This window comes from Trachinotus anak, unplaced genomic scaffold (genome assembly GCF_046630095.1).
Source record: "Trachinotus anak isolate AG129_WGS33_773 ecotype Australia unplaced genomic scaffold, CSIRO_AGI_Tana_v1 ptg000009l, whole genome shotgun sequence".
Lineage (NCBI taxonomy): Eukaryota > Metazoa > Chordata > Actinopteri > Carangiformes > Carangidae > Trachinotus > Trachinotus anak.
In genome coordinates this window covers 18,554,928-18,580,207 of record NW_027273860.1, presented here as the reverse complement: position 1 = coordinate 18,580,207, position 25,280 = coordinate 18,554,928, and the positions used below count along the sequence as shown (strand labels likewise).

At 45.6% G+C, this 25,280-nt stretch overlaps 1 protein-coding gene across 1 annotated transcript in view; it reads left to right on the top strand.

The window, feature by feature from the left end:
* The window catches only part of zeb1b (zinc finger E-box binding homeobox 1b), a 48,594-nt gene that overhangs the window by 11,756 nt on the left and 11,558 nt on the right, over positions 1–25,280 (top strand). Inside the window, exon 2 of the mRNA XM_071485656.1 lies at positions 21,449–21,598. Within this exon, the coding sequence (XP_071341757.1) occupies positions 21,449–21,598 (150 nt within the window). The remainder of the gene's footprint in view (positions 1–21,448; positions 21,599–25,280) is intronic.

The following is a 25,280-nucleotide window of genomic DNA, read 5'->3' as shown; positions in this document are numbered from 1 at the left end:
ATGTATGTTTGTGTATGTTTGCTGATATTGTAGACGGAAATATATCCATCCCAAAGCCTGTAAATATATTTGATATTAAATTATATATGTAAATTAATAAGAAAAACATATACAAGGATGTAGACATGTAGAATTTTTACATGTAGGTTGTTTTAATAGACTTACACATATAAATAAAATATATATTGTTATATATTGTTGCAACATGTTATACCAGATAAAAATGAATCATCAGTATTTTTTAATATATGTACATACACAAGTTTTACTATGGGCATAAACTTATATCTTCATATACCCAGAGGATGTATGTATGTGATAATAATATAGATGACATTTAGGTCATAGATTACATTTCTGTATGGCTGTACCTGTACGTCCCTTTACTGGTCAACATACCAGTAACTCTCAGTGAGTGAAACTCCGGTGGAACTGTTTACAGGCGTCTCAATGACATTTAAGTGTGAAACAGATCAATCTTTAGCCAAACAAAACAGGAGAATTCAGGCAAACACACACAGACACACAAAAAACAGGCGCACAAAGAGAAAATCACATTTCTCTCTTAACTTAAAATCAACAATTTCATAGTTTACAGCATCCCTGACGCTGAGAAATTAGTCCCAGTCTGACATACATATTGTTCACTGTAGCAACTAATGTGACTCCATTTCAGTCTGACACACTATTGAATTGACAAATTACTAGATAAGGCACACAAATACAGCTCCTTCAAAAGCACTGAATATTCATATTTTGATGTGATTCTCTCAGAATATGACTAAATCTCTGCCTCGAAGCTCTGAGCTCAGGAGTCATCATCTCCAAAAGTAAAGGAAAAACTCCAGAGATTTGTTTTAAGTCTCAACTTCCTCCCTCTGAATCCCCAGTCCATCTCACTCAGGATTAAACTGTAGCCTTAAGGGAATCCTTGATAAAGACACACTGAGGTGGGTTAATGCCCGGGCGGAGCTAAAATCTTCACTGGGATACAAGTGACTACATTGACTGTGGCTGTAATCAGTGAAAAGTCCAAATGTGTAGTATCCTATCCCACACACTTGTCCTAGAGATAGTGCTGGGTGTGTGTCCTTTACCTGTTTTAACATGCTGCCCACACAGGAACACACACACACACACCCTAGACTGTTTATTCCCAAGGGCGACCAGCTAAAGGAGAGAGAGCCCCTTAATCATGTTCCTGTCCCATGTCCTCGTTATCAGCCACGATTAATGAGCTCTCCATTAATGAAAAAAAAAAAAAAAAAAAAAAAACAGGAGGTGCCAACCCCTCCTGTAGTAGAGAGAGCCAAAGGGGGGAGGGTGTATGTGTGTGTCTCTGTGTGTGTGTGTCTGTGTGTGTGTGTGTGTGTGAGAGGGGCTGATATTAAACGCTCCCCAGGTGCAATGACATCACCCTCCAAGGTAGATATGATAGCTGTCACAGCTTGCTTTTGTTAGAGATGACAGGGTGTGTGTGTGTTTGTTTAAAGTGTATTAGCGTGCACGTGTGCGTATGTACATGTGGCCTCACGCTCAATACTGTGTTTTGATTGTTCAAAGCCAACCTCTTGGGTCTAATCCGTTTTGCCTTTGTATATCTGTCTGCCTTTTTTTGTCTACGGCGGCTATACGACGTAGTGGGGAGTGGGGAGGGAGGCGAGGGATAAGGAGTGCTTGATGAGACAGTAGAAGAGGAAGAGGAGGAGGGGGAGGAGGAGGAGGAGAGGGCGGCAGGTGCAACGGACACCCGGCACAATCACCGGCGCTCGGCAAAAACAGCGACAGGAAATCAAGGTTGTCTTGGCAACCTGGCACTATCGATTAAGCGTGGCCGTCTCCGGGCTCGCATCAGAGTCCCAGTGGAAATGGTGCTGCGTTGGGTTTCAAGAGAGAAGAGGAGGGAGGAGGAGGAGGAGGGATTGATGGTGGACAAAGAGCTGAGGGAGAAGAAGTAGCAGGTGAAGGATGGACAGTGATGAGTAGAGGTGATTGCATCTCACCAACACTTTAGAAACTCTGTCCCCCCTCCTTCTCCTTCCTCCTTCACTGGAGGTCCACCTCAGCTCCATGTTGCTCTGAGTCTCCTCTAGATTTATGAAAGCAAAATACTTCTCATCACCAAGTCATTTCCATGGTTGAGGCCTTCTCAAAACCCTGCAAACATTTAACATGCCCGTGTCCCTGCGTCTCCTCCTGTCTCCTTTGTACCCTGCTCTCCCTGCATCTGTCTCTATATATGGGTCTATGCGAGCACAGTTCTCTCAGTGTTTCCAGGCCATTAGTTCACATTGTGCAGTTTGATTTAAGCACCCTGTGGCACACATGAAGAGTTTACTTTTCCGTCTCCACAGGGCACGCAGGGTTGCTGTGCAAACCCCCGGCCTGCACACTGTGATTTCACCATAATTGTACACTGACGTGGTGATGTTGCATAAGCCCTGCGCAGAAGTAATCAATACACAGTATTGACTTGTTAGGAGGAGTATTTTTGGCTGATACTGCACTCACTTGGTGTATTTTAGACAGGCCATGTATGTTTCACACTTGCTCCCCCTCTCTGTTTCTTTCTCTCTCCTGACAGAATGTGAAATCACCCAGTCCCAAATCCCTAACAGATGTGTCCCCTCTCTCTCTCTCTCTCTCTCTCTCTCTCTCTCTCTCTCTCTCTCTCTCTCTCTCTCTTTCTCTTTCTCTCTCTGTCTCTCTCTCTCTCTCTCTGTCACACACACATTCACACACAGGTGAGCATTCAGAAAAAGAAAACTGTTGCTCCTCTTTTATTATCAATTGCCTTTTTTTTTAAATTTTATTTTTTCTGTCCATCCTCCAGATGAATTTTATTTTCCCACCCACACTATGAACCAAACACTTGTTAGACTGGGACGGTGTGCTGCTGGAGGAGATTCAGTGCTATCTTCTTTTTGGAAGGACAACAGTACAAAACTCTCCCTGTTTCCATCCCTCCCTCTCGCTTCCTCCTACCCCCCGTGGTCAGTTGAACACAGAGCACTCCTCTGTCCTGCCATCATGTGGGTTTTACAGCCTGTTTAACCCATAGTCTTCTGCTCTGTATTGTTCCACACAGTGTTTCACTTAGTTTCACTCAGTTTTGCTCACAATGGTTTAGAGAAAAATGCTTGATTTCTTTCTTGCTGATAAGACGAGCAACACCACTTCTATGTCTGTATGTAAAATACGAAGCTGCAGCCATTAGCTTAGCTTAGCATAAAGACTGGGAATAGGGTAAAACAGTTAGCCAGCTCTGTCCTGAGATAACAAAATCCAGATTTTAGCAGCACTGAAGTTCACAGTTTAACACGCTACATCTTGTTTGTTTAATCCATGCAAAAACCAAAGTGTATAAACAACAATTTGTGGTTTTTACGGGGGGTTGTGTGTGGGACTGTTTCTTGGCTGGGCGTAGTGATTTCTCCTCTGGGTGCCTCACTGTTATGATGACAGGAAGTCATTCTAGCTTTTAGCAAGAAAGTAAACAAACATATTGCCCTTTTTATCACAAGTTGTTCGTGGTTATGATTCATATCTCATTATTGTGACTCATGAAGTTTGGTACTAGTCTGAATTATGTGGTAACCCTTCAGAGTTCATTCATATTCCGAATAATTTACTGCTGCAGAGCCAGAGACACATCAACAAGGTAAACAACCCTAAAGTCAGCTCTGAATAATTGCCACTGAGACATCAACATGTATTCACATTGGAAAATGAGCTGTCCTTGTCATTGCTCACTGACAATGGCTCCCGTAACAAATACATGACAAAAACAAAATTTAAGTGACTATTAATTTATCTGTGTGGATACATAAATACATTTTTCCCGTAAAATAATTCTACTCAGGCTGGAGTCCAATGAGAGTTGTATAAAATAGGGCTGAACACGACACAATTCTATGTAGCCTAGAGTGATGTCTTACAAGACTGTACAGGCGCCTAACATCCCCAGTCTCCTCTCATCTCTCTTTATTTGGGGCTATTCTGGGCTGGACTAATGTGGCGGCGATGCTGCGTGCTGAGTGAGTCAGCGGTCATTAGGGCGTGCAGACAGCACTCTGCCGGAGGCCACAGGAGCCAGTCAGTCTAATGATGAGGCCAACGAAGTGCCGGGGACCTGAGCTATCAGAACGTCCTATAGCTCTATCCAATTAGCCCCCTCTGGCCCCGCCCACAGTCACCGTTACTTAGACTGTGCAGGACAGCTGAGGGCCGACACTCCATTCACATTTTTTTTTACTGTATTAAAAAGTGCTTCTCTTTGCTGTGGCAGAGGGACAGGTTTCTGATTGATGTGCTTGCATGCTCCCTTAAAAACTTGTTTATTTCACATTTATATGTGCATATTCTTTTGTTGGCCAGAGCAATTCTTACCTGTACTTGTGTATGTATCAGTCACTGCTCTCTGTAGTAACCGTCATGTAACTGATTTGAGCCTTGAGAGAGAGAGAGAGAGAGAGAGAGAGAGAGAGGCTCAGGCACAGAGCTCAGATCCAGTCATCCTCCCCTGGGAGAGGCTGACTGAACAGGAATGTAAACATGGCAGCTAAATAAACTGCTACGTGGGGCACAGAGAGAGAGACACACAGAGAAGAAGACAGAGGGAGAGGAGAGAAAGAGAGAGTGTCAAGATTACTCAAAGGACAGGACAGACTATTACAGGGTAGGTCTTTGTAGTTTGAAGTGGAATATATCACAGAGTAAATAGTCTGGACCAGGACAAATGCAGTAAAGGGGATTTTTCTTTGACCATTAGCTGGCAGCGGTTGTAATAAAGAATTTAACCTGGGCGGGGAGATGACATCCACCGTGCATCGAGGCTTACAAGAACAGCTCAGCATTCCTCTCCCTCCCCTCCTTTTAACACCTTATCTCAAGCTCTCACTCTAAAATAAGATGCACACTCACACCATGTCACATGGCACCAGCCATCACACACAGCTCCTCAAATACTCCCTGGACTTTGAAAGCTTGAAAGTGCAGGAGGCTGTGTTCACACTGCTCTGCTTTTTTAAATCTTTTTGTAGAGAAGTGCTGCCCGGTGGCTGTCATTATCAACAAACACTTTATTGAAACTTTTATTTGATTGGTTGGCTCAAGATAATTTCCTTTTCAAATTTAAGAAATGGTTTCTCCCACTGTACCTACAGTCTTCTCCTCCCTGGTCCCAGTGCGGGGAGAAAAGAGCACCTCTCCATCTGTGCCTTCTTCAGGGCACCCTGCGACTCCACCCCCGGTAGACATCTAATCCTTCAGGCTTGTTTTGATGTGGTGATCTGACTGTTGAGCACAGGTGCTGCCGGCTGCTGCCATGAGGTCTTTTTGGTTGCTGTAACCCCGGGCAGGTGGCAGCCATTACAGCCCTGTCTGAGGTAGCAGACTGGCACCAGTGCCGTCCCACAGCGTGTTCAGCTCTCCACAATGGAAACCTGTTGACAGAGTAGGTGTCTGAGCTGAGCCTCCTCAGCACAGCGTCCCACTACCACCAATCCTTTCCAACCTTCTCCTGAAAAATTACCAGCACTTTCTTACATCCCTCCAGCACTGCTTCACATCCCTGCTCCCAGGTCTCTGTTCTTCCCTGTTTTGCTTTTTTCTCTCCTCCAGCGTCTTTCATTTTCTTCCAAGGTGGATCAAAGAGAAGACTTCTATGGAGGCGTATGGAACCAGACTCAATGTCAACAAGTAGCTTTCTCTGCTTTCTCTCATTCCCTGCTTCTTAGTTTGTAGGAGTTCACTGTGGGAAAAAATCCTTCAACAGCCTCTGAATATTATACATGTGGTCACAGGTCTCTTTGGTACAGTGTCCCATCAGTGTCCCGATTCAGAGGCAGCATCATTCAGAGGCTGCATTTAAAGGCCAGCGGTGCAACTTGGCTCTGTCCCATTTTGAAGGTTCCTTCAAATGCAGCCAAGAAATGCTGCCTTCTTTTCTTCTATCCCAAGATTCATTGCACACCGGTGAACAGAGAGCCTGAGGATAACACTTTTAAATTTAAGTATTGGTGTCACCTCAGTTCACCATCTAATGGTACAGTTGTTGAAACCATAAAACCTCAAGTTTTTGTGAAACAAAGTTACGTGTTGTCAAGGTTGCTAGGCGACAGGAGCTGTGCTTTGTAACGCAACGGTACAGACACAGTTGGCGACGCAAAGTGAAAAACAACGGCTATGAAGGGCAACACCTCCATAGACCGCACCCCAGCTCCTCTTATACTTAACCCAGCAATATATCTGTTCCTAGCTCATCAATCCATCCTATTCTAACTGATGTCTTCTTCTCATCCTTCCTTTTGTCCCCCCTCCACCTATCATCACCCCTTCCCTCCCATCCCTGCCTTCAGTGCCGGGCGCTGGGCCAGAGGTGCTAAACAGCATCTTAACCTGGTGTCTGAGCCTCGACTCATCCTTTATTCATTCCCATTAAAGGAGCATGAGAGTTGTTCTCTCACTGTAGCTGTACCCCCCCCCACCCCCCCCCCCACCCTCCATTAGAAAGACAAACGGCTGCGGTGCAAGTGTACCTAGCTAGTCTTCCATATATAACTAATGGGTGGATGTGAATGAAATATGCATGCTGGATACCTGAGTCCAGTCTGTGTCAATTATGCTGTATGAAGACACAAATACAGTGCAGTAGTATACTGTAGTACTTAATCCTGAATATTCTTCTTCCAATGTCCTTAATGCTTTGATTTTTTTAGCTGTGTGGGTTTCTTGGTAGATCAGTAAGACTTCAGCCCACGCTGTACTGAGTTCAGATTCATGCTCTGATAAGTCGACATTTGTAATTGTTTTCTTGATAATTAAATTTGGTCTCTCGCTGCTTTCAAAGTGGCATGAAAAAGGTGGTTAAATCCTTGACATCCTCATTTGAGGAAGTGCGCAATCATCTTGAAATATTTAAAACAGGGGAACAAAAACACAAAAACAATATTACACGCACTCACAGAGAGCACACAACTGCCTGCAGCAGTGCAATTTAGCTGGCAGTGTGCCAAAACCTTCCCCAGGATGTAAGCTCTTAGGCTCGCTTATATGTTACTTCATGTAGAGTACACACACACACACACACACAGGCCAAACAATATCAGCATCTCCCACCTTTACCACCTTGTTTCCCTGTGAGTAGCCTGCTTTAAAAAAAAGAAAAAAAAGGAGAGATAAAGAGAGGAGGAGAGCAGACGATGGGAGGAGAGGAGTGAGATAAAGGTTAAGAACGGCGATGAAAATGGAGAAAAGTGCTACGCCAGCGACTCTGCGAGGGAGACGGACAGGAGTGAGCATTTCTGCCTGCTGGTGGCTGAGGGTGTAGGGAGGTGTGTGTGTGTGTGTGTGTGTGTGTGTGTGTGTGTGTGTGTGTGTGTGTGTGTGTGTGTGTGCGTGTGCGTGTTGTGCTGGGCAGGTAAATTGAATATCAACATATCCCGTGGACTCCTCATCCTCACCTTCTCTGTTTCTCTCACTGAGCTGCATCTCAATCGATTAACGTAAATTTTACAATTGGTTGATGATACCTTAAAGAAACGTGTTAAAGTGCATTTCAGCATGTTCTCATGTTTGAGAGCGCAGAACGTTTGTCATTACGTGCACCGGTGTTAGTGCACAAAATCTGACATAGGTTCAGCAGAGGTGGGCTGGTTGTTGGGCGAGCACCTGAGCAGTAATTCAGCCAGTTAGCTTCCAGGGAGCCATTTAAAATGAGCGGAGGCATTAAAGGGAATTTGGATGAGGAGGTCAGGATTTTCCTTTAATCCTCACACTGCTGCTGGCAGAGGAGAGTGACGGGGGCAGAGAAGCGGCAAACTGCACTGCTGTCACAGTGTGTTTGGGGAGAGGGAAGCAGAGGGTTGGCACTGTGCCACTGTAACACTGTTATATTAAAAAGAAAAACACTGGACACTAATTACAGTCAGTTAGCGTGTCACTGAGGTTACATAGCTGCACAGATATAGACACATGCACATAGATAACCACAGGCTGGATGTATATTAAACTGGCGCTGCACAAACATATTGTTACACACTCACACACAAACATGAGAGGGCTTAAAAACAGTCCAGATATCACCCACAATCCCCTTGTTTTATGGAGACCTGTCTCATTAATGAAAAGCTATTGTGTACAGAGGTCCAGATCAGTCCCATAGACACAAACACACACACACCTCCTGTCCTAACCACCAGCCCCATGGATAAGGGGCAGTACAGTAATGTAGCAGGTGCCTGCCCACTGCAGCCGTGCACGGACTGATTTGATGGTAATCTATAATCTGTAAGGCTTTGATGCCACCGCCGTGCTTATCAGCCAGGTTTGTTTGGCCAGGCTCAGAGCGCTGGTTTTAACAGGATGACAACCCTGCATGATTAACCTCTGGTGCTGCTCTTTTTATCATTGCTGCTGTTTTTATTTATGCATGAATGGGTTGATGGGTTTGTGGGCTGTGTGTGTGTGTGTGTGTGTGTGTGTGCGCGTAGGCATTTCACCGTGTGAGTATGTGTTGTTTTTTTTCAGTAGAGTGGTAAAATGTCGTCATGCTACAAAACAATTGTTTGTTGTAATGACTCAGTGACCGTAGGCTAAACTTGAGGTCTCAAATCGTGGCTTCCTCTTCTTGTCTGCTGTTTGTTGTGTGTTTAGTACAGGGTACCCAGTCTGTGCCGGTAATCCAGTGTTAAACACTGAGGTAGATTGCCTCCTATACATTAGATTTCATTTGTCTTTTAGGTATTCTCCCCATCTCTCTTCATCTCTCCTGTACTCCAGTCTGTGCTGGAGAAGTTGTGTATTCTTTATAGTGGTATAATTAATCCATATTTGTTGCTGCTTCCACCGTGTCACCGTGTGCTGGCTGGAAACGCAGCAGACAGTGAAGCTGTTGGCGGTGACATATACAGCTCACATGGCGCCAACTGCTTTTATTGGACAATAATGGGAGGCTGCCATGGATGACTTACAGGGACGCAGCCACAACCGTCCATATGGAGGGGGGTTTTATTTGGTGCACAAGTGCAGAAGGCTTCACATGTGAACCAGTGTGTGATGTGTTTTCTGGGTGTGAAGGCGTCACACAACGGTGTGTGGCTGCGGCCTTTAGGTGTGTTTGTGCCTCATGATTTCTGCATCACAGATGAACACTGTGGGGTATTAGTGGTAGCTCATTTGTTGTACTCTGTTCTGAGTGTGTTTGTGTGCTTGTGAAGTCCCAGTTCTTGTATAACTTGTCACATTCTCTTGTAGACCTCGTGTTATGATGAGCTGATTAGCTCCACCGTAGCAGCATGTCAGGTTATTGCTATCGCTACATGTTGAACTCATTTCAGTTGGACGTCACGGCAACCGCTGAAGAAGTCAGCCGTCGTCAGCTCATTACGTGGTCGTGGGATGAAGCGAGCCAGCTAATGAGTTAACAGTGTTAGGTTATCAGATTAACCTAGACACGCACCTCCACAGTGTTTGTGCACTGTGAAATTTACCTTTGCTGCACTGTGAGTGATTTTCTCCTCATATGTAATTCATTTATTTTCTATGAAACAAACGTAATGAGAGTAAATGACTAGGTCAGACCAGGTTAGTGCACATATCAGACTCAGCTGTGTCACCTGTTGTTCATCAGCTGTTTTTGTGCGAGTCACATGCTGTCTGGCTTCCTCTGAAAGTAGTCACCATCCTGTCTCCTCTGGCAGGTACTGGAAGTGTCGCGTCAGCCCAGTGATAGCCCTTCAACTTCCTCCTTCTCCGATGATAAAACTTCCCCTTGTTTTCAAGGCTGTGGAAATGCACTGCCGTGGAAAAGATATTAGAGTTTGGTTAAGGTTAGTTATGTGGTGAAAAATGGAAATTCAGGCTAATCATAAACAGGGCAAATGCCAGAATTTACCACATGAGTACTTCATGTTCCTCTGGAGAGCCACGTTCTCTCTCCTCTACTTTCTCCCTCCCTCTCTCTGTGTTGATGTCCATCTGGGGCACCTGGGAGGAAGCAGCTGTAGGTGGTGATTACAGTTCAGAGACTCCAAAATAACCTCTCCTCCTCCCTGCTTGCGCTCTCTCCCTCCATGCTCTCCTTCTCAGCCACCCTCTCCCAGCCTTCTTTTGTCTGAATCACCCCATCATCCAAACAACACATGTAAAAAAGTGCAGCTTAAAAGGAAGAAAGACAAAAGGAAAAAGAGCCTAAATGCTCTGAATTGCCCCACTTTTCTGCTGTTGTGTATCCATGTACATAAAGTGACTAATACACACCGCCTGGCTCATCAATATGAGGAACGGTGCACTCAGCTCATACTCATGAAAACAGGATGAATAATGTTAGCTGAGCATTGCTGCATATGACCACCCCTCTCTCCACCCACATCCAGTGTGTGTGTTTGTGTGTGTGTATGTGTGTAACTACGTGTGCATGTGTTTACTGTGCTAAAGCTCCCATCAATCACACACCCAGCCCCTTTCAGCAAGCTACACACACACACACACACACACACACACACTAAGACACTAACACATACACACACTCCTGCTGAGTTTATTAAAAGCCGGTGTGTGATCACTGATCTGTCTGACAACAGCTGTACACAAACGCACAAACACACAGTCAGCGCTAACACAACCATCAGCACAAGTCACACTCATGCCAGTGGTGTGACGAGGAGAGGTGGTCGTCCTCGGGACAGGACTGTCTTTCTTTCCTCTTCCTCTTGGCTGCAGAGCACATCTCCACAGTCGAACAGGAAGGTCAGCGTGCGGGGTCACGCACTGCCCAGTGGAATTCCCCCTGAACCGCAGGGAGCTCACAAGGGCAAAACACAACTCTGTTTGACCCAGTTCAGACACCGTAGTGTCTGAGAAACAAAGAGCGAGCTCCTCCTCTACCCACACTGTCCTAGCTTTAGCAGAATCCTTTATCTTGTTATATGGAGAGGTCACAAAGTCAGAGATCAGCACTGATGTTTGCTGTTCGATCTGTTGGGTGTCCTCTGCCCATTTGCCCTTTGGCAAATCACTGAATCCTGATTAATGTGGCCTTCCCAGAGGAAGACAACTGTGCAAGAACTCTGGGATGACACGTACAGGTCACCAGGAAATATTAGTTGTACAGCACCAGAGAGGCTCCTCTGATAGATAGTCATCATCATCAGAGATGTAGGTTTTGCCCCGAGGACAGAGCCGCTATCAGATCTGGGTCTTAAGTGTTTCTACATGAAAAAGAATGGAGGCTCTATCCCAGAAAACATCTGGCTTGTTCCCTGTTGAATGACTTCACATTATGGCTGACATCACATGGGATAGTCCCGAGAGCCCGCTCCAATGATTGCAGTGTGCTTGGGTAATCGAGGTCCCACCCTCGCACACAAGAAACCCTGGTCTGTCTCCATCCGTCAGCCTCAGGGGGGTGTAGCAACCAACATCTGACCAGAGCAGGAAAGAACATGACTAAGCTGAATGAAGGACACGACAGCTGCATGTAACTTGCATTGGAAGTTACGGCGTTGTTTGGCTCGCAGTTGCATTAGTCCAACATACTTACAGTCTGGTTGACTTATTTGTTCCATTTTCATGCTCAAAAGCTACATTTCATTTTTCTCCTGTTTACAATGCTGGAATACACTTAGTGCGGTGATATAACAGAGTGCATAAGAGCCCCACAGCAGCACTGTTCGACTCACTGTAGGCCCATTACCATAGATGGCAGAGGGGAGTGAGAGATCTGTGCCTATCGATCGCCCCAGCTGGACTGTCGATACTCCCCTTCAAATTCTGACACAGCCAACTAATGGTCTCTGGGGTCAGTGGCAACCAAACACACTCCCACGCACCATCCCAGCACCTCTGGGTGTAATGGACAAAAAAGGGCCCATCAATACATCAATACACGACGACCTGCATTTACCTGCTGCCTCAGCCATTTCACCAATCAGCACCATGTTGAGAGGGCACATTAACAACAGTGCTGCTCACTCAGCCTGTGATTTTTCATCTGTCCGCCCCTGCTCCACAAATCAACCTTTACGTATTAGTTATAGCGAGTACCGTCACAGTATTGAGCTAGAAAGGGGGCACAGTGGACTACAGTGACCCCGTTAAACACTTGCAACATATGTATATACACACACACACGGATCCAGTCTTTCTCGCCTGGTTTAGCAAGACAGATTTCTGTACGTGTCCAAACGACAGGCCGTCTGTGGTCCACCCTCATGGTCATTTAGCAGCAGGGTAATGGGGTGAGCGGTACTGGTTGACTGCTCTTCAGCCCTGGTTGCCCTGGAGGCTGGTGTTGTGGGGAGTGGGGGCTAACCCTTCCTGATCACACGGGGAAAGGCCACTTTGCCTGGGGAGAAAGGAAAGGACGTTGGAGGGAGAAGGAGGGGGGCGGCTGAGGTGACAAAAGAGCTTTTGTAAATGTAAGTTTACGGCATTAACCCCTTTCTCCTCCTCGCTTCACATGAATAACAAGAAACCACTGTGACAACTGCCCCAGGGCGGTGTGTTCGATTATGCGTCGTGTGTGTGTGTGTGTGTGTCAGGGGTTGTGCAGGACATTTGGCCTCGGGAGTCTTGTGACAGAGCTGACATTCTAGGGAAATGAGAAAGTGGTCAGCTGTTGTCAAAATGCCACAAAGAGGAGGATTTTGTACAAAAAGGAAGAGCTCTCGCTGCACTTTTGCATGTTAGTGTCAGAATTAGTGAAGCCACAGTAGGTTGTCAACACGGATCTCGGCCGCAGCGTCACTGAGGTGTGCTGACCTGCTGATTGCTATAAACGCGGGGAACTTGCAACTGTTGTAAAATTAGATGTAACCAAAAAAACAAGAAGGCACTTCTGGGTTATTTCTGCACTTCCACCTGTCTGTGTGTCTGCGTACAAGTGTGTTCAAATGTGTGTGTGTGTGTGTGCTGCCTGCTGCCCTGCGGCCTGTCCCCTCAATGGGACATCTGTCAGGCAGAGCCACAGTGTCAACACCTGACCTTAACTGAAGCTCAGGCCACCACAGACATAAATAAACGTTGTCCAGTGCCCTCACTCTTTCAGTTGATCTCTTTCTTTTCTTATACTTTCATTTCATTATTATTCTTTTGATTTTTCCCCTCTCTGCAGCCACCCTCGTCTCGACCTTTTATGTCTCCTTTTCCCAACCTCCGTCTCTCCTCTGTGCTCTCTGCGTCTCTCTCTCTCTCTCTCTCTCTCTCTCTCTCTCTCTCAGTCTGACAGTCTGTGACACTCCCTCCCCGGGGCGGCCATCAGTTCAGATGAGCATCGTATGTGACAGGCCAGCTTTGTCTTTTTAAGCCATTAGCAGTTCCTCTCCTCCCACCTCGCCATCTTTCCCCTCCGTTTACCTTTGCTGCGATCTTTTGTGTTTTGTGTGCGCACATCTCTCGCTGCTGACTGGCAATCTTTGTATTAATCTACATAACAAACACAGAGTGAAAAATTGATACGTGACAGTGCTGATGACAGTTACGTTCAGTCTCCTTAATGAACTGACACTGGATTTACTGATGCTAGTGATAAGCCAGTGCAGTAAGGTAAACCAACAGGTAAGCAACATTTAATGAGATTTTCCAGTTGGAGGATTGTTTGGCAGTGTACTTTCCCTCCCTCTTCATGGGCCAGTGTAATTCTCCCTGCTCTGTACTCCCCCACAGTAAACTGTCAGGCCTAATACAGGCAGGAATGTCCAGTCACCTGCTCCTAAAATGCAACAGCCCTGTGCTACACTAACCTAATATAGACCTGCACTACACAAGCAGGTTGGATAACACCGTTATTGCTCATTGCATATATTTAAACACACACCTCAGTGTGCCCCAGCTCAGCTGTTAGGCCACACTCCTACAGTGTGCAAACTTAAATCATGCTACGCAATTACATGATAAATTATATTGAATAATTTGATATAATTGTATCCTTTTAAAAAACATTTCAAGATAAAAAAAAATTGAGTGAGTACTTATGATCATTAAATTTAATTTTAGATGAATGTATGATCCTGTACAGCAAAAACTGTGCAGCTCTAGCACTGGTAGCATTTCAAGCATTTTTCAAAAGTGTTTAGCTGTCGATCCGTGTGTGTAAACGTGCTTTTATACAGAAATCATACTCTATTGCCCATGATTTTAGATATATTCAGGAACCAGAGGTGTGTCATGTAACACAACAGCATCAGCGTCCTGTCCCACACAGACGCTGATCCAGCTCTGTGAGTTACCTAATCGTACCTTTTATGCAAAAGTGGAATAAAGGTGCAACATTCACAACTTCAAAAGTCTGGGTAAAAGATGCCTATGACAGAGCTTGGATCTAGCTGTGAAATTGTTGATGTACAGCATCAACAACTGCTGCGTTGGCTAACAACTTAGCATTTTGTCTGTTTGTCAGCTGTGGCCACTGTGAAGATTATGTTGTTTATACATCTTCAGCTTTTCCTGCTGCTTTATTGTGGTGTTAATACAGTAAGAGGCAGCAGCTATTTGATTTATGTAGCTTAATATTGCTACATAAAGTCTACAGACACCCGCTAAGGTGTCCTGGTGTTTCTACTGTTTTGTCCCATTTATAGAAGGTAGGCTAAATAATAGAAACACCTCTCTCAGCAGTACCACACACTACATCCTCCAAAATGATCACACAGTTGAATCAACAATCAACAACATTAAAACTGTTGTATGACATTGCATTAGTTATAACTGTCATATATAGGCTATGCAATGAAATACCGGTGTGTACACGCCTGGTAGCTTTAAGATGTTCCTTAATTTAATAGTTTTATCATGTTATTATTATCCCCATATTTTCTCCCCCTCTCCTTCTCTTTTTTAAAAAAAGTAACAGTCGGCCACTTGTATGTGAGAACAATTTTCCAGCACTGACAACAAACACAACAGACTCAACAGTTTGCCTGTTGTTGATGATGAATGATTATCACACCTCTGGATACATTTGCCTGTTGCCTGTTGCACAGCCCTTAATACATGAGTGGATGATTTCTGCTGACCCAGTCCTGTCGCTGTCATTAGTGTTGAAGTGGTTGGATAAAAAGGAAACAAGCTATGTAATGAAGTTTGATGCTACTGATGTAACTGACTACATTTAAACGGGCTGAATACCTCTAGGCGGTGGCTCTAATAATATCCTCAAAGAGCCTCCACTCAAAATGTCAGCCCGAGACACAAACTGGTGAAATCAAAGGGAGGAAGACCATTATACTAGTGTGCAGCTTTCAGAGCCCATCAGTCTGTAACTACAGGCTGAATGGAGTCTGACAGCAGAGGTGGCAGGGGCATTTCATTTCGCCTGCGACACTCCAATGAGACTTGACGGAGACGCAGCATTAGCCAGGTTGGTGTTTGGTTGCCTCCCTGGTGTTACACTTAACTTGAGACAGCCCCTAACAGAAGGGAAACAACTGTTTACCCAGGTGTGTGCTGATGCTTTCCTGTGACGCCTAAATATTTGTGCTGCTGTTTTGGTGTTGTTCCTATGTTCAAGGTGATTTCCAGTGCAGTCATCAGGGAATAATAACAAGCCAAACACACAGCAGAGCCCAGGTAACGTTGTTTGTTATGACTTGGTTAATAGGGCTGATTACTGATAACTGAGAGAAGGGAAAAGACAGTGACAGATCAACTGTAGAAAGTATAAAAATGGAGCAGAGAGAGCAGACAGCTGCCAGAAGCGTGACTGCAGGTTTCTGGGTTTACCAGAATCAACAGCAGATGTTTCCTCTCTTCACCTCTCTGTGTTTTTTCTCCCCACCTCACCTTCTGCGTCGCTGCTCTCTCAGTCACCTGCCTTTATTGTACATAGCCAGTCTAGTTTTCTGGGTGGGCATTCTCTCACCAGAGACCTGCTGAGTGTTTGGGAAGTGGAGCAGGCCTCTTCACTGACGGAGAGATGGTCCAGAGATACTGTAAGTGGGCAGCATGTGTTGGTAGGAGCTGTGCATCAGTTCACTTCTTCAGGACTTTTATTTTGTAGGTGCTATTCACCTAATAGTTTATCATGGCCTCCCCTGATGGACACACAGCCAAGGTCATGTGACCACCCATAACGGTTGAGAGCCTTCTACATGCCAAGCATGCCTTTTAACAGCTTAACATACAGCATCGACACACACAGACACACACACACAATCTTCACTCTCACTTAGGTGTACCAGAGTTATTACCTTGGATGGGTCTGTCTCACCTCCAACATAAACATGGGTTGGGAGACTAGTGTAAACTTGGTGGCCAGGGCATTGCTGTGGATTGTGTGTGTGTGTGTGTGTGTGTGTGTGTGTGTGTGTTTCTGCGAGTTTGTGTGTGGCGTGATCACACCCTCTGGTCCCTACCAGCCCACCTGGCCTTATTTAGAAGAGCTGAGAGGAGCCAGAGGCAGCAACTCTCAGAGGACGCCCGGTGTAACAGAATGTGTGTGGCTCATCAGCGTGCTCATTAACCCTGAAGAGAAAGACCATGGCCTGCCGCTAAGATCCGTACCTAGAGCCGTCTGTGACTAGAAATGCAGTCTATTGTCTGGGTGTCTTTTTGGTACATCAGCACTATAAGGACGAACCCACAGTAATAAAAGTGGCCGATTAAGAAAAGCATTTAATAGGCAAGGTTTAGTAATTTTCTTTTTCGAAAAGCTTTCCACAATCTCTGTGGTGCGGTTAAGTCTTTTTTTTTTTTTTTTTTAGCTTTTCCTAACACTCATTAACACCCACTGACTTCCTTTACACTTCCAAGTGTCATCATGCAGATTAAGAGTACAATAGCCCCCATTAGCATTAGTGTTATCATGGAAAGTGCTCATCAGATGGGAGATGAGTGACCCACGGAGGTCTATTAGCTCATGTGCTAAAACCTTGATCAGCATCATTAGGAAGACAAGAGCCCATTGTCTTCTGGCTCACCTCGGAAACGATTCCTGTGAAGAGCTGTGCTCCACAGGTTGCTGTAGTGCTTTGATGGAATAATCTTACCCAGCTGTCTGTATTGTTATTTTCATATTTGAATTTGCTGCCTGAATCTTTCAACAGGAACATTTTACATCTAGTAGTTGCGGTACAAGTAAATACAGAACTACATCAAAAGGGACTAATTCTCAGGACTGCTAGGTGCTATTTTTATCTTAAGTAGTGCATCTGCTTTTTTGCTCCAGCCCAACTTAGAACAATGAGTAAGAGTCATTTGATGTTGTTTGGGGAGTTTTTAGAGCTGAATGTTGTGCTGTGTATCTATGGAGAGAGGCTGTGCAGGATATGACTGGTCCTAGATGTGACTGACCTGCTCTGGTATGGTTGGCAGACACTGGACTTGGCATAAGCTTCCTAGACAAGGCTAAACTTGCTAGGAAACAGTCTCTTGGGACCCCTAGTGCCCTCAGGAGCTAATTGAGTATGTGAGGGGATGCCGTTATGTGTTCACAGTTATATTTATTAACTACTAGAACCAATCAGCCTTTTCCTGACCTGAACGGGTTAGCAACTTTGAGGCAGCATGTGAACAAGCTAACCATGAAAAATCCCCAATTCTTTTGTTTTGTTATCGGCACTCGAGTTGACCTTCCTGGCTCTGTGGGAGGAAGGCTGTTGTTTTAACAAAACCAGCAGCATTTACCTCAGAGCTGAATGAGGCGCCTCACCTTGAGACGGCATACTTGAGGTTTTGAATGGCATGGCTTTGTTTTACTTTGGTTCAAGCTGGGGTTTTTTTGTAGTGGGTTGGCTTCCCTGAGAAAATGGCATTGCAGAGCTACAAGGGCAGACTCTGTGACGGCAGGGTCTGTGCTCTTTGAGGATGCCTGTGGTAGTTTCACCGCTGCCTGCCTGGCCCTGAGCTCCAAATGAGATAAGTGGTGTACCTCAGTGAGGGAGCCTGTACCAAGGCTAAATATAGAGACACGAGAGAGGTAGAAGAGCAGACAAAGAGTTGCTGCTGCTCATGATGAGTCAATCTGTCTAATCAGAAGCAGAGTTACAGCAGACCTCAGAAGACGTGTCAGTCAGAAATTAGTAGCAGGGAGAGAACGTGGGCTTTGATCTGTCTCTTTAAGAGCCAAACTCAGAGAAAAGTGTTTTGGTTGGACATTCCTGACATACCACCTACATGTTCTGGTATGGGGCTGCACCTAAGACGTATAGGTTTCGGGCTCCTTACAGATGTCTTTATAGCTAATGAATCAAGATAAAAGCTCACTGCAGAGCAGTAATGTGTTTGTTCACAGGCTATATATGTTTCTCTGTCCCCTTCCAAAGCTCAGTTATTAAGCCAGTCACTCACACCTTGAGGGCCTCCAAGCACAGAGATAGCTCACTCCCACAGAGGTTGAGATACTGCCATTCCTGTCTGGCATGCCTCAGTGTATGAAAACACAAACCACCAATCTGGTGTTGTACCAGGACACTGCAACAGTGATTTTAAGTTCCTGAAATGTCTCTTATTCATTCACCAGGCCAAGATCAAATAGCAGGAGCCTAAAATAAGTGTCTGCAAGTTTATCCACTCACAGGAGAGAACCTGTGTTCAGATCAGTGACAACACGACTGCAGAGGTGATCCTGGGCCTGTTTTTGGAGGAACCCACCCAGTCACCCATTCCTTTGCTAGTAATTGATACAGCATGGCAGGTGTCATAACAACACATCCCTGTCTGCAGCAAGCATACACAAGTGTGGCTGACACGGACTGTATGTGTCTGGCACTGCCCTTCAGTAGACTCTGGGAACTCAGTAAGGTGACGAGTGATGTTGGGGGGGGCAAGCAGCTTTGGCTTCAGTCATTTACTAAGGTATCAGTGGGGAACAGCTGTGAACAGATGTGTAGGTGAAGAGTAAATGACATCAGCTTGTTTGCAAGCATCAGTAATTCAGTCAGGATTAGAAGCTGTTTGACTGCAGGTCTTCCAGGCTTATCGTGTGACATGGATCGCTAGAATCAAGATATGAAATGTCGAGCTTTCAATCAATGCAAGCTCATTGGCTCAGTTAGCGCTGAGTGTTTGTGTGCGGCATGTGATCTAAGGTCAAGGGTTACACACTAGCCTTAAGCCAGAGCCATGGTTACAGGCCATTATTTTCTCAGGTGTTGAGCAACCTACAACCTATGTAAGAAAGCAAACTTTCAGGAAGAAAGCTCTTCACTTCCTCCACCTACCAAAGCTTTCTCTCTCAGATGCGTAGGAGTCATCCTCCTGTTGTGTGCTAGCATGCTAGCGCTAATGAGGCCAGCTGTCCAAACGTTCAGCTGGTCAGCCAGAAGGGACTGCAGCCTTTGTTGATGCTAGGTGTTACATCTCCTGTTGGAACGCACACTTTTGTTTCAACACCGCCAACCATTTGGCACAGGAAGACCATCTCTACTCACTCCCCACACCGCCCTCCATCCTTTACTCTTCCTCTCACCCTCTTTGCTGCACTTCGCAGCTCCTGCTTATATTATCCCGCTCGCCATTGCCACCTCCCGTCTGCACACACACTGGCACATTGATTTTTCTCTCTACAGCTTTATAGTTGATCATTTTCTCTTGACACTGCCGCTGGAGAGTGTTGCCTTTGTAATCGCTGACCTCAGCTCCACACCTGAGTGGCTGTGGCCCTAAACAGCCTCTCAGACCTGTCCTAAAGTACCTTTTGTTTCAGAATGAAGTGCACCCTGTTTGGGCTGCTGAACAGACAATACATCACCTGGCACAGTTGCTCCAACAGAAAGGAGAGGTAGGAATAGGAAGACAAAGGTGGTGCAAGTGAGAGGGGAGAGAGGAAGAAGTTTATACAGTCTCACAACGCAAGGTAAATCAAATTAATTATCAGCTTATTTGTATGAGGTCCCAGCTACAGCATATAACGCGGAGAGTAAGCGTGTCATCTTGAAAACTACAGTGTGGTGGTAATTACATCATGGTCAAGAAAAAATATGTGAGAAACTGTGTGAGGAGAGGAAAGAGGTTGAGAATGAAATAGCTCTCCTGATGAACCCCGATAGGATTTTGCAGCTGCAGCACAGCGGCGTTGACCCTGTGAACGACTCGCCAAATAACAGTGCTTCTCCCTCCTCCTCCACTACCTTTCATCCCTCCGCCCCCACACCTCCCTCCTCCCGCCTCCCCCTCAGTCTGAACCTTGCACGTCTACGGAGTCTGTGTGAATACCAACCGGTTGTAATGACCTGCACAACGCAGAGACAAAGGCAGAGACCTCACCAAAACAATTCTCATTGATTGAAACGGAGGATCGCGCTTCTCCCAGATCCGCCTCCTCCCCGACAAAAAACATTAGCAGCCACTTCAGAAAGAGGTGGGCGAGTGGGGTTGGGGTGAGGAGAAGATAGAGAGAGAGAGAGAGAGAGAAAAAAAAATGTTCAGGTGCTTTGTACTGGCAGTGCATATTCAGCGAGTGAATGCAGGTGGTGTGTTTATGTGTGTGATGTGAGATGAAGTAGCCGGAGAGGTAGTTTGAGCGCCGCAGCCCGGGCCCTCTGCTGACTGGGCTGCTCTCACTGGAGAATTGATTTGGCCTCCGAGAGGATCTGTAGCTCTCTCAGTGGAACAGAGGGAAGGAGGAGGAGGGAGGGGGGAAGAGAAATGGAAGAAGAGTGGGTGGAAGTAACACAGGTGGAATTGAGAGATGGAGGAACAGGGTGGAAATGAGAAGAAGACACAGGAAAACACACACACACACACACACACACACACACACACACACACACATCTGAAGAAGACAGTCGGTCAGGAAAATTTACTCCCTGTAATAACCCTCTCTGTAGGTTGGCTGTCTCTGTGTCTCCTGGCTCCTTCAGCCCATAACACAACCGACCAGGTCACACTGACTCCCACACAACACACACACCACTTCAGCCTGCAATCTAATGATCTCACACGCTCAGCCCTGTCTGCGTCTGCAACTGTCTAAGTGTGAATTTTCTCTGCAACACGGAGCCTGTTGTTCCAGAGCTTGTTTTCACTGTGGTTTCAAATCTTTCTGTGGTTTTTATTTGCTTTTATTTTCTATACATTGAGGCATCAAAACATCCAGCTGCATTACCTTTAATAGCCCCTCATTCACTCTGTTGTTAGTGCCCTAGCTGTCTTATTCTCTCTCGCTTTAACAACCCACTTTCCTCCTGGGGATCATTTTAGTTTCATCTAATCTACTGAAGTTGGGCCGTGATGTATTTAATTGGTGTTTCCAGCTAACAGCCCTCTCCTCCTTCAACTATTCCCTTTAATAGTTTTGACATTTATATTTAACCTCCCCGACTCATGGCCTTTCACATTCAGCACTCATAATCAAAAAGCACATACAGTACACCTCCTATTATCTTTATTAAGGATAAAAATACTCAATGTTTGCAGCCTGTTCGCACTCCTCTTAAGACTAATTAAAGAGTTGACACAATCAGACTTGTCATTCTAACCTCTTCCCCCCCGGTGTCCCCCTTTTGTGCAGTGACGAACTACAATAATGTGGTGGAGGCCGGCTCAGACTCAGATGACGAGGACAAGCTGCACATTGTGGAGGAGGAAGGCAGCCTGGCGGACGGGGCCGACTGCGACAGCACCCTGCCAGATGACGAGCGGGGGCAATGCTGGGACAGAGGTGAGACCGAAAGTATTATTATTATTATCACAGATCTACACTGGAGGAAAGTTGAGCTCAAGCGCTCGTTCAAGGTTATTTTCTGCTTTGAAATCTTGACTTTTCTGGAATGAGAAAAAAAACGCCACCAGAGGATAAATAACAGCACTTGATTCACTATTTGTCAGAACTGTCTTTTATTGAGAGTCGGGAGAAAGTAAGGTCTGTCGTGCCACTTTGTGTCATCAAAATTACACTGACAGATTTTACACTCTCACACAACAAACTGCATCTTATGGCAAGTGTCTCCTTTCACTGTCAGCCTTGGCATCATTTGTGCCTTTTAACATGATACTTACTCCTCTCTGCTCGCAGTAAGAGCAATAGTCATAAATGTCTTCAGCACATAAAAGCAAACATGTCATGCAGCCTCTTCATTTTTTTTTTCTTACGACATCAATTGTTTGACTGTTGCTGTCTCATTCTGGCCTCAGGTGACGCGATGCAGGCTAAGTTAAGAAATGCCTCGTTGACATCTGTACACAGTTTAGTACCAGGCTTTGTCTCATTGTGAAGCGCAGAGTGTAAGGAAACAGGTACTACACACAGTGGATTTCCAACTAAGGCAGGAAGTGCGATATTAAACAAAGACAATGCCACCAGAGGGAGAGACCTTCAAGTACAGAAAATAGCCTTGTGACCAAAGAGCCAGCAGAGAGCTTTATGGCACTGGTGGGCATTAGAGGGGCCACAGTGAACTTCTTTTTACCTCAAACCATGTGGAAGTGACATCAGAGGCAGCTCACATCCACAGGAAGGGCTGACATCACACACACACACACACACACACACACACACACACACACACACCAGTCCAAAACAACAATTGCAGGTGCTGAAGGATGTTGGTGTTTCAAGCTGGGCCCAAGGCTTCCACGCTGTGCTCCTGACCTGATACTGGATGTGCACATAAATCTGTGTCAGTGACGCTGTTAATCTCGGGTCTGTGCCAAGTACAGTATGTGCTGTGACAAATCCACATGTAATGAGACACATGGACATGATATTCGACCACATCAATATTTATTTTAGGGTGTAGCTTCTGGCAGATTTTGGCTGAATTTTTCATGAAAGAGTGAGAGATGTGTGAGATTTGAGGAGGAGCTAGGATTTAGCAAGAGGTCAAGTTAGCCCATGCGAAAATGTCCAGCAACCCATCGATGTAATTTAGGGAGGGATTTTTAGAAATTCCTCTCCAGTGAGTTTGCCTCAGTTTCAGCTCAGTCAGTTTCAGTTGCACGGTTTCGGTTGCACATGCACACAGACCTGTGCACAGTGTCGCCACCTATTCCCCAGACTCTGCTGTCGTTTTCATCACTGCTCTGCAGCTGCACCTCCACGCATAAAGGGAAAGTTGGAGGAAGAATAATGTCATTGGTTTTGGCCGGGGCCTGTGAACATTAAACACTTCAAAAGCATAAGTTACACTGTAACAGCTCAGCGAGTTGGCTGTGCTCCACAGTTATGCCTGATCAGGCATATTTTCTTTTGCCTTCACTCATGTGCACACACACAGACACACACACTACTCTTTCGTACTCTCTCTAGCCCTCATCTCATACATCAAGCAACATCTTTGCTGTCGCTCTGGGTTGGACTGATGAAACACAGTGAAAGCCACAGTCCTTTAAACAAACACACTTCTCCCGTCTCTCATCCCTTCGTCCCTTCATCCCTCCCTCTGTTGGTTTCACTAAGTCTCTGGCGCAGCCTTGAAAAATGACCACCACCCACTAATCTTCTCCTTAGCGTAGGCCAGTTTGCTTCAAATTAGAGCCTTGACACCCCTTCTCCTGAGACTGCTACGCTCCAAAACCGAACAGTGGTTTTTCAGCACTTTGCCATCTCTCCCTCCTTTTCTTTTTTATTCAGTTTTTTTTTTTTTTACACTCCCATTCTCTCTCACCGTGTCTCTTGTTCTGAATCATTCCTCTTGATTATATGGTATCTGGGCCCCCTGCTCGCTGTCATTACTCATTCACTCCTAAATGATTATGTAGTAGTGGAGTAGGCCAGAGTTGGTGCAGTAAACTGCAGCCTGTTCTCCTGTGAGACCAACTCCAGGGAGGAACAGGCAGAGAGAGAGTTGACCTGGGAGGGCTTCTCCTTCATATTTGCCGGGTTGTAGAGCATGATTACATCTCACAGAATGGGCAGGGTGGAGTTGGAGACTTTTGATATCATGAGGCTGCAGTGGCACTCACTGACAGCCAAAGACTGGGTTTAGCTGCATGGAAATACAGCCTAATGCTGCAAGAAGAAGAGCTGGTTGTACTGTATGTTGAGTGTGTTTGATGGGCACTTCTGCTGTACTGTGTTATTCCTACTAGAAGTGAAGTTGCGAGGCTTTCAGAGACGTGACACACACATGTTTGCTCACTGCTGGCCTTACATGCAGTGATGATGTTTGATTGGTCATAAGTCCATTGGATCGTCTGTGCAGCAGGGACTCTCTGGACACACGGGAACACCTACATTCCTGTGTGCTATATGTCATGATGTGATGTTTAAACCGAGCCACCCCTCTGCACAGGAAAGGAAGACTCTCCAGAGAGCTGGGAACATAGTCCAGTGGAGACACACAGCAAAAATGTTTGATAGCACTAAGCCAAGGATAAGCAAATCATCCTAGAATTGGAAATAGCTCGCGTCTACTTTCTGACTTAACCTCCATCTGATGGGAGATAAAGTTTAACATCTTTAACAATAGTTGTGGAACTTTTCAGCTGTTTGTGAAAGTCCTTATAGGTGATATGTCTTTCCCATCCAAGATAGAATCTACGAATGGGTGTGGATGCACAACCACAGGAAGCAGTTGGGGCACAGGTTGGCCAGGCCAGGAAATGCATCATGGGATAGTGTTGTATCGTGTTGCAGAGATGTGGGCAGAGAAGGATGAGAGAGGAGTGTGGGAAACAGAAGAGGAGAGAGTGGGTGGTCTGGTGATTTTTGTTTTAAGACATACTGTAGTTGGGTTACGCTACTTTTTTAGATCAGAAGTGCAACAGAACGTTCTGCTACAACCTCACAGGGCCTGAGTTCTGGGGCTGATTTCCACTTGTGCAGTGGTGTGTTCACATCCCTGCGTCAGCACATAAATGACCTGTGTGATGTTTCATGTCAGGGGAGCAGCCTGATAACACGGAGCCGCCTCAGAGTGGCTGTGAACCCTTCTGGCCTCGCTCTGTACTTAACAAAGAACAGGAAAGACAAATACACACACACACTCACACACAAGCAGAGAAGACAACAGCCTGTCATACCTTTGCACCACAGACCCCCGGCTGGGACTCTACTTCACACACATGCTCAACATTTAGTAGCCTGGAGGTGTGAATTTGTGTTTGGATGCAGCCTTTGAGTTAAACACTGTCAGATCAGCACTTTCCCGTATGCCATACATATTTAACAATGTCCCGTCAGACGACTTAATTGTGAAAATATAAAGCAGTTAATTTACGGAAGTGGTTTGACATTTTGGGAAATGTGCTTGTTCGCTTGCTTATTAGAGAGAGCCAGGCTAATAGCTTCCCCTGGTTCCCTACCTTTATGCTAAGCTTAGTTAACCGACTGTTAGCTTTAGCTTCACATTGAACACACAGAGGTGAGAGTGGTATTGATTTCTTATTTAATTGCTCTCTTC